This window comes from Delphinus delphis, chromosome 7 (genome assembly GCF_949987515.2).
Source record: "Delphinus delphis chromosome 7, mDelDel1.2, whole genome shotgun sequence".
Classification (NCBI taxonomy): Eukaryota; Metazoa; Chordata; class Mammalia; order Artiodactyla; family Delphinidae; genus Delphinus; species Delphinus delphis.
In genome coordinates this window covers 21,362,255-21,372,069 of record NC_082689.1, presented here as the reverse complement: position 1 = coordinate 21,372,069, position 9,815 = coordinate 21,362,255, and the positions used below count along the sequence as shown (strand labels likewise).

The 9,815-nt window shown below is 42.7% G+C and overlaps 1 protein-coding gene across 1 annotated transcript in view; it reads left to right on the top strand.

Annotated features, from left to right (window-relative positions):
- The first annotated feature begins 4,352 nt into the window (after nt 1-4,352).
- Nucleotides 4,353-9,815, top strand: part of XRCC5 (X-ray repair cross complementing 5) — a 94,908-nt gene continuing 89,445 nt past the window's right edge. Inside the window, exons 1-2 of the mRNA XM_060016146.1 lie at nt 4,353-4,428; nt 9,175-9,288. Coding sequence (XP_059872129.1) covers nt 4,408-4,428; nt 9,175-9,288 — 135 coding nt within the window. The 5' untranslated portion in view covers nt 4,353-4,407. The remainder of the gene's footprint in view (nt 4,429-9,174; nt 9,289-9,815) is intronic.

Here is a 9,815-nt window from a genome sequence, read left to right as displayed (position 1 = left end):
AAATTGGTGCAGCCACTATGGAGAACAATATGGAGGTTCCTCAAAAAACGAAAAATAAAAAAAAATAAAATAAAAAAACGAAAAATAGAACTACCATATGACCCAGCAATCCCACTACTGGGCATATATCCAGAGAAAACCGTAATTCAAAAAGACACATGCACCCCAATGTTCATTGCAACACTATTTACAATAGCCAGGACATGAAAGCAACCTAAATGTCCATCAATAGCGGAATGGATAAAGAAGATGTGGTACATATATACAATGGCATATTACTCAGCCATAAAAGGAATGAAATTGGGTCATTTGCAGAGATGTGGATGGACCTAGAGACTGTCATACAGAGTGAAGTAAGAGAAAAACAAATATCTCATATTAACGCATATATGTGTAATCTAGAAGAATGGTATAGATGATATTTGCAAAGCAGAAATAGAGACAGACATAGAGAACAAACATGGATACCAACGAGGAAAGGGGGGGCGGTGGGATGAATTGGGAGATTGGGGTTGACGTATATACACTATTGATACTATGCATAAAATAGATAACTAATGAGAACCTACTGTATAGCTCAGGGAACTCTACTCAATGCTCTGTGGTGACCTAAATGGGAAGGAAATCCAAAAAAGAGGGGATATATGTGTACACATAATGCTGATTCACTTTGCTGTACGGTAGAAACTAACACAACATTGTAAAGCAACTATATTCCAAGAAAAATTAATTTAAAAAAAAGAAAATTTCCCCTCTTCGATTAATTTAATTACTAACATGAGCCTGTTGAAATACATTCTAGGCCCAAGATGAAGCCACTCCTGCTTAGGTGCCGCATCAGCAAACCAAAACTTAGGTCACTTTTGCATCCCTTTACATGTTCTGCTTGACCAGAAATGTAGTACAATCGTCCCTGGCATCAGTGGTGGATTGGTTCTAGGACCCCTGTGGAGACCAAAATCCACAGGGATGCTCAAGTGCCTTACATAAAATGGTAGTACAGCCGGCCCTCCATATCTGTGTTCTCCACCCTCAAATTCAATGAACCAGGGGTTGAATTTGACCTGCAGTCGGTTGAACCTGTGGTTGCCCAACCCATGCATATGGTGGGCCGACTGTATGTCCAGTCAGCCAACCCCCAAACAGCAAGGCAGCTCGGGCTCTATACTTCTTTCCTTGTTCCTTCTTGCTCCAAACAAGGCTGACTATGTGGCCGCAGCCAATCCGATATTTTCTATTTTTCTCTTCCTTATTCGTTATTATCTATCCTGTAAAAGCTTCCTGCCTTTGTCTCATTTTGTTGTCCTTTGAATGGAAACAGTCTGTTTCATAAAGTGTTAAATAAAATTTGTATCGTTGAAATTGTCTTCTTTAATCATTTCTAACAAGCATTTTACATGTTTTTTTAATGGTATTTTAAAATCACATAGAATATGGTACATCACCACTCACATCTTTCTGGGATATAAACTTTTATTTCATATTTGTACCACATTAAGATTTTAAACTAATTTTTCCAATTGCCCATATAAACATTGTTACGCCTCTGTCAGAACACAAAGCCTGCACATTTTTATTTTGTATACTGTTCATGAATTCATCACTTATGTAGTTCACTCTCAGAGCAATATCAAACTCAAACACACTTCAGCAACTTCAATTGTAATTTCAAAATAAAATTCTTTACTTGCTTTTGTTAACTACTCTTAAGGGATGCATATTCTACACTACAGCAAGAGTTTAAAATATCCCTATTGTTCCAGTTATCTCTAGTTGCGTAACACGTAAAACTTACTGGATTAAAATAACCGTCATTTGACTTATTTGCTGGTAATTCTGCGATTTGCGCAGAGCTTGATGGAGATGACTGGTCTCTACTCAATATCTCTCTAATGCTGGGACAGCTCCCTTGGGGATGCAGCACCTACTCTCAAGATGGCCTCACTTGCATTTCTGCCAAAGTGGTGCTGGCTGTCATCTGGGTGGGCCCCTGGGGCATTGGTGCTCAGTGCTGGTATCAGTTTGCTAAGGCTGCCATAACAAATACCATAGACTAGGTGGCTTAAACAACAGAAATTAATTTTCTTATATTTCTGGAGGCTGCAAGTTTGAGATCAGGGTGCCAGCACGGTTGAATTGAGCCTGAGGAGAGCTCTCCCCTTGGTTTTCAGATGGCTGCCTTCTGCATATTCATATGACCTCTTCTTTGTGCAAATGGCTGGTGGGGTTGGTGAGCAGGGAGTCAGTGCAAGCACACTAACTCTCTTTATAGTGGCACTAATGCCATCATATAGGTCCCCCTCTCATGACCTCTACTAACTCTAAGTACCTCCCAGAGGCCCCATTTCCACATACCATCACATTGGGGGTTAGGGCCTCAACATATGAATTTGGAGAGGACACAAACACATAACCCCTAATAGTGCTCCTCCGTGTGGCTTCCCACATGGCTAGGTTGGGCTTTCATAGCATGTAGTCTTATGGTAGTCAGTCTTTATATATGGTATCTGGCTCCCACTAGAGTGCAAAAACCAAATCTGCCAGGTACTCTGAAAGCTTTGGTCCAAAACTGGCCCAGTGTCACTTCCACCACATTTTATTGCATTTTAAGCAGGTCCTAAAGCCAGCCCAGATTCAAGGGAAAGGGACTGTATAAGGATGTGGATGCTGGGAGGCATGGCTATTGGGGGCCATCCAAATAATGATTTTCCTTTTCTTATTTCATCCATTTCCCTCATATGCCACAGTGGCTCCCATGCACTTCTCTTTCTGTCCAAAATGCCCCTTCTCCTCTACTAGCCATAGCCCATCACCTCTTATCTTTACCCTTTCCACTTAATTCTTTATCACACAAATCTAAACCGATCCTGAACTGACAGGCTGAAATGGAACCAAAAAAGTCAGAATCCTTTCGTTGTGGAGGAAGAAGGGAGTCGCCATTTACACTGTCACATTGGTAATGTTTGTCCCTCACCCTGGATTAATGGAGGCCCTTTGCCAGGAGAAGTAGTGCTTAAAGTCCATATCCATTCTCAACACCATCGCTGCCTAGCTGTCCGGAAGTGTATGATCCTAAAGACTTCTATAAGGACAGTGGAGAGATGCAAACAAGCACACGCACTAGAATTTTAAAAATTTTTCCCAGGAAACAAATCTGTATTGGAGGGTGTGTAGTGTGAGAAAGAGAGGGGGGAGGGGACAGAGAAAGTACAAGAGGAAGAGAAAAAAAGGGAAGGAAATAGAGACTAAACACAAGATAAAATCATGGGCATAAAGCATAGACATTGCCTTCACCATGGTGAGTCTCCAGTAATTCTATTTACCTGTCATATGAAAAATACTTTAAAAATAATATTTCAGCCTTAAAAGAACTCCTTGAATCGAAAACTAGATGAACCCTCTAGGCTCTGAAAGCACCGTCTGAAAGTGTCTCACTCTCCTGGCTTCATTGTGTTTATAACTTAGGCTCCCTCAAGACCCCTCCCTCCTCATGGCCCCTCCACATCTTTCCAGCTGCAGGCCTGCTTTACCCAGGTCTGATTTTCAAGAGGGACAGAAGCTGATTGGACTTAATGTTCTAGGTTGGCAGACACTTTGCAGGTTCCCAGACCCTTCGTCCAGTCAGCTCTCAGCTTGTGGGTCATCTGGTACAGAAAAGAGCCTTTTCTGTGTAAGGTTCAACTTGGACCTGCCTCCCTCAAAGAGTCAAGGGCTGCAGGCTGGACAGTTTCCTTTGAAAGGGGGTGGAGCGACTGTCAGGCACCGAAATTGATAGCTGCCATTTCTAGAACATCTCCCTAGATTCGTTTTCTGGAATTAAACCTCACTTCTTCCTTTCCAACCTAGCGACGCTTCTAAGTATTGGGAGATCATTAGCAGACGGTGTTTCATGCCTCCAGGCCTTTTTACATCCCATCTCCTTTCCAAGGAAGAATCTTCTTTCCACTTTGATTGCCTGGAAAACTACTTTTCCTCCAGGAGTTGGATCTAAGGTCATCGCATCTGTCGTCTTTCATTATTTTTAGAAGAAGAAACAGAATTTTAGGGAAGTTAAGTGACTTTTTGGATTCATGCTCATATTCAGGGAAATCTAACTCCAGATATCTGACATAAAACGCTGTAGGCATTATTCTCAGTGTGAGAAAAGGGGAATGAACCTTTCCGAGAAATGATTCCTACCTCTAGCGATTTGGAAAGCCCGAAGACCACACAGCTCCTCAACAAGGGGAGAAACGCAGGGGCTCTGCGCATGCTCAGAATGTCGACGTACAGTTTCCCCGCCCCTTCCGGCCTCAACGGAAAGCGGCTCTTCCTGCGGCCCTCCAGCTCCGCGTCCGGCGGAACTGAGCTTCGGCGCCGCAGGTTCCCGCTCGGAAGAGGCGACCAAGGCGCTTGCGGAATGTCAACATGGCGCGGTCGGGGAATAAGGTAGGAACATCTGTAGGCTTGGGCCTTGCCTGTGCCGGGGGTCCAGAAGCAGGAATCATGGGATCACGGCGGTGCCAAGGAGTGAGGAAGAGAGATCCCGGTGGTGGGCTGGATCAGTAGGGCCGGGGTCGAGGGTTGCGCTGTGAGAAAAGCTGGCGATTTGGTGTCTTAAGGCGGGAATTTGAGCCTCGCGCACTCCCCACCCCCGTCGCCTACTCAGCCCTTCCATCCTCCCACTTCCTCTCCACCGGTCCTCATCCTGCTTTCCATCCCACTCGGACCTCCCCTCCGTACCTCTCTATCCCAGCCTACCCCCGACTCCTCCATTACTTCTGAATCTGGGTTTTTAAAATCTGTGAGAATGGAAGTTAGCCACGAAACGAACCAATCCCAGAGGCCTGTAAAACTTAAGAGAAGGATTGAGTAAAATAACTTGAAATGTAAAACGTCTTATTACCTCTATAATAATCTAATATTTCGCATTTATTGCGAAAGCTTACTCTGGTGAGGCACTGATCTAACGCTTTATTCCTGTCTCATTTAATCTTCACAACAAGCCCATGAGTTGAAAACTTTTATGCCCAATTTACAGGTGAGAAAACCGAGACCTAAAGAAAGTGAAGTGATTAGCCCAAGGTCACCCAGTCCACAAGTGGTAGAATCTGAATTTGAACACAGGCTTTCAGCTTTCAGAGTCCGGGAGAATGTCTCTCTTGCTAGGAATCTATGACCCTCAGTGACCCAGGTTAATAACATGATCAATTTTTAAAATGGCATTTTCAATATAGGCAGAGCGTGGTAGTTGTCTCTGAAGGGTCTCTAGAGGGAGGTGTGTTCCAAGGACTTGTTCATTCATTCATCCATCCATCGGTCTATCCATCCATCTATTCAAAACTAGGCCCTTTATTAGGCATTTGGTATACAGATAAACAAGATAGGAGTTGGAGCAGCTGATCCCTAGTCTTCTCCACTCCCCATAGGGAAATGCTGATTAAAATGATTATGAACATATGCCACTCACCTCCTTTATTCCTTTCAGCTGCTGAAAACTTTCAGCGCTAAGGAAGCAGCTGTTTATGGCAGGTGGACTTGCAGCAGAATTCTAATAGCCTGTATTGCTTCGGTGTTTAAATGAAGGGTTGCCATGCTGCTCAATTTCTTTCTCCTGGTTTTCTTCCTGCTACCAGAAGGGAGCTTGCGGTATTACGTAGACCATTCTTCTGCTTCCAGATAAGAACTTCCATACTGTGAAACCCTTTGATGCCATTTTTTGGATACCTGATTCCTGGCAAAGGACCTTTAGTCCTCTGATTTAGAGTTTTTTGTTCATAAAAGTAGCTTTTATGAACATATATTAAATAGGTGCAGCAGCGTATTTGGGGACTCTTAACTTTTTAAAGGTTCTTATGCTCAGAGCATTGAAACTATGGGATGTAAATTTTATTCTCAAAGGAATTTTGTAGTTTTTTACCACCCTTTCTCCAAACATACTATTTATAATCTAGAACTCTCTTAATATTAATGCATTATGTTTAATTCTTTGTAAACTAGGGGAAAACTTAAATAGTCTTTCCTTTCCGTGTTTTGCCTTGCCTGAGATGTAACCAAATTAGAGATCATCTATAACGTCCCTGATAGGAGCTCATCTAGGTTTTTCAAACAGTTTTAGGCTCAGGAGATCATTGCTTCAGAAAACAGTAGTTCTTTCATTTATTACTTCTAAATATTATTTTTTCTCCCTTAAGATGGTGTCAGATCAATCTCTATAGCTTCCATCTGTTGATCCTATTATCTCGTGGAGCTTTTTATAACACAGCTGTCAACTATTTGAGGATAACAGTCAGGTTCCTCTAAATCTTCTCGTCTGGTTCAAATAACCAGTTTTTCCTACCTGTTCCTTAGGTCACGTATTCTCCAGATCCTTCTCTAATCTGCTCATTTCACGTTCAGTTGTAATTAGTGTTTCTCATAAGATGTGATGATCAGAACTGCTCACCGTTTGTTAAGTGTGGTCTGATCAGTACAAAGCACAGGTGAGACTGTCAGTCAATGTCAAAGAATGTTAACTCTGGAAAATATCTTAGATCTCATCTAGTCCAACAACTGCTTCCTGCCTCCACAAATTAACAGTGAATTTAAGTTACATGCCCAAGAATTTAGCTACTTGGTGATAAAGGTGGGACTGGATCCCAGGTCTCCTGGGATCTAGTTTAGTTTTGTTTTCTTTTTAAACCATAAAACCTGTCTTTTCCTTCCTTAAATTTACTACACCATTGATAGGACTGAAAATATTTTGGAGGATGGAATGGGGTAGGTGTGAGGAATGTACTCCTGTAGCCATGTCGTACTGGTGACATTTTATAATGTCATTTTATAATCCACCCTGAAATTGACTGCTATTTGTTCAGGTCTCCAACCCAATTCAGTTAAACCTTGGTTGCCAAATACAAAACTTTACATGTATCCATTTTACTTTTAGTTTACGTTTGCCCTATTTCCTTAGTCCCCTACATACATGATTGCTAGCCAGTGACCAGGTGTCTGTATTTATGTGGTTTCCTCTGCCTAAAACTGCCCTTGTTTACATGACGGACTCCTACTCATTCTTTTTTTTTTTAACATCTTTATTGGAGCATAATTGCTTTATATGTTGTGTTAGTTTCTGCTGTACAACAAAGTGAATCAGCTATATGTATACATATATCCCTATATCCCCTCCTTTTTGAGCCTTCCTCCCACCCTCCCTATCCCACCCCTCTAGGTCGTCACGAAGCACCGAGCTGATCTCCCAGTGCTATGCGGCAGCTTCCCACTAGCCATCCATTGTATATTTGGTAGTGTATATATGTCAGTGCTACTTTCTCACTTCATCCCAGCTTCCCCACCCCCAACCATGTCCTCAAGTCCATTCTCTACATCTTCATCTTTATTCCTGCCCTGCCACTAGGTTCATCAGTACCGTTTTTTAGATTCCATATATGTGTGTTAGCATATGGTATTTCTTTTTCTCTTTCTGACTTACTTCACTCTGTATGACAGACTCTAGGTCCATCTACTTCGTTACAAATAACTCAGTGATGTTCCTTTTTATGGCTGAGTAATATTCCATTGTATATATGTGCCACATCTTCTTTATCCATTCATCTGTCGATGGACACTTAGGCTGCTTCCATGTCCTGGTTATTGTAAATAGTGCTGCAATGAACATTGTGGTACATGTACCTTTTTTTAAAAAAATAAATTTATTTAGTTATTTATTTTTGGCTGCGTTGGGTCTTCGTTGCTGTGTGTGGGCTTTCTCTAGTTGCGGCGAGGGGGGCTACTCTTTCGTTGCAGTGCGCAGCCTTCTCATTGCGGTGGCTTCTCTTATTGCAGAGCACGGGCTCTAGGCACGAGGGCTTCAGTAGTTGTGGCATGCGGGCTCAGTAGCTGTGGCTCACAGGCTCTAGAGAGCAGGCTCAGTAGTTGTGGCGCACGGGCTTAGTTGCTCCGTGGCTTGTGGGATCTTCCTGGACCAGGGCTCGAACCCGTGTCCCCTGCATTGGCAGGCAGATTCTTAACCACTGCACCACCAGGGAAGCCCACATGTGTCTTTTTGAATTATGGTTTTCTCAGGGTATTTGGCCAGTGGTGGGATTGCTGGGTCATGTGGTAGCTCTATTTTTAGTTTTTTTACGGAACCTCCATACTGTTCTCCAAAGTGGCTCTATCAATTTACATTCCCACCAACAGTGCAGGAAGGTTCCCTTTTCTCCACACCCTCTCCGGCATTTATTGTTTGTAGATTTTTTTGATAATGACCATTGTGGTTTTGATTTGCATTTCTCTGATGATTAGTGATGTTGAACATCTTTTCCTGTGTTTGTTGGCACTCTGTATGTCTTCTTTGGAGAAATGTCTGTTGAGGTCTTCTGCCCATTGGGTTGTTTGGTGTTTTGGTATTGAGCTCCGTGAGCTGCTTGTATATTTTGGAGGTTAATCCTTTATCAGTTGCTTCATTTGCAAGTATTTTCTCCCATTCTGCCTACTCATTCTTTAAGGTTCACCCAAGGATCATATCCAGGAGGCTTTTTTAGCCTCCTTATCCGTCCTCTCTCCCTTCCACCAGCCTTGGGTGGATGCCCCTCCTGTGTGCTCTCTTAGTGTCCACTGTATACCTCGGTCATGGAATATTGTGCTGGTATCATTTATGTGTCTGTGTCCCCTACTAGAATGGATTTGGTGTCTTAGTCTTCACTTTAGATTCCCAGTTTACAAACTGATTCAAACTATTGGAGTGTATCATTTTAGCATAATGCTTTATAACAGACTACACCCCAAGTCAGTGGCTTACAACAAAAGCATCTGTATTCGTACTGTGGGTCAGCATATCAGTTGCATTTGGTTTGATGTAGAATATTTTGGGCTCAGCTGGGTTGGACTTAGCTCTAGCCTGCAGATTGTTTTCAGATCTACTCCCCATGGATTTGTGCTCAGGCTCAGGCCAGAGGAACAGCAGCTACTTGGAGCATGCTCCTGTCCTGGCAGATACTTTCTAGCTTTCAGGAAATATCAGGACTATTTAAAATTTCTCCATAGTGAAAATTTATGTGCCTTACATACACTCTCTAAGTAGAACACCTCCCTTCCCTTTATCATGCATACCCTGAATATCTATGGGTGAAATAAGTAAACGACATCTCTTTTTCTTCTTTTAATGACCATTAATAACATTTTCTCACATGTTCTTTGGGACTTTTTTTCCAGGCAGCTGTGGTGTTGTGTATGGATGTGCGTTTTGCCACGAGTAACTCGGTTCCTGGTGAAGAATCCCCATTTGAACTAGCAAAGAAGGTGGTGACCATGTTTGTGCAGCGACAGGTAAGATTCACATTGGTCTTGAGCTTGTAACTCGTGGTTTAACTGCTTGTTGCTTCCACTTAATAATGCAAGATGCCAGCCTCTTTATGTTGTCCACCCTCAGTGTTCTGGGGAAGCTGAGGGGTTATTCTTACATGTACTCACATGCTACCACTGGAGGCTGATATGTTTATCTTTTCTCGTTTTGGCTCCTCCACTGGATATTACAACTTTTATCAGAAGCAAGAGGCAATGTGATGTTTAAGTATGTAAACTCTAGAGCCAGATGGCCTGGGTTTGAATCCTTGCTCTGCCATGATACTGACTAACTTTGCAATCTTGAATAAGTCTTTCAACTACTTTGTGCCTATTCCAGTTATCGTTTACTGGTTACAAACTACCCTCCCCAAACTTAGTGTCTTAAATGACCTTAAAAAAATCATCTCACGGTTCTGTGAGATGACTGGGCGTGTGATTGGGTGGTTCTCTCTGAGGCCTCTTGTGCAGGTGTGCTCACTCGGTGGCTGGCGCTGAGTCACCTGAGGGCT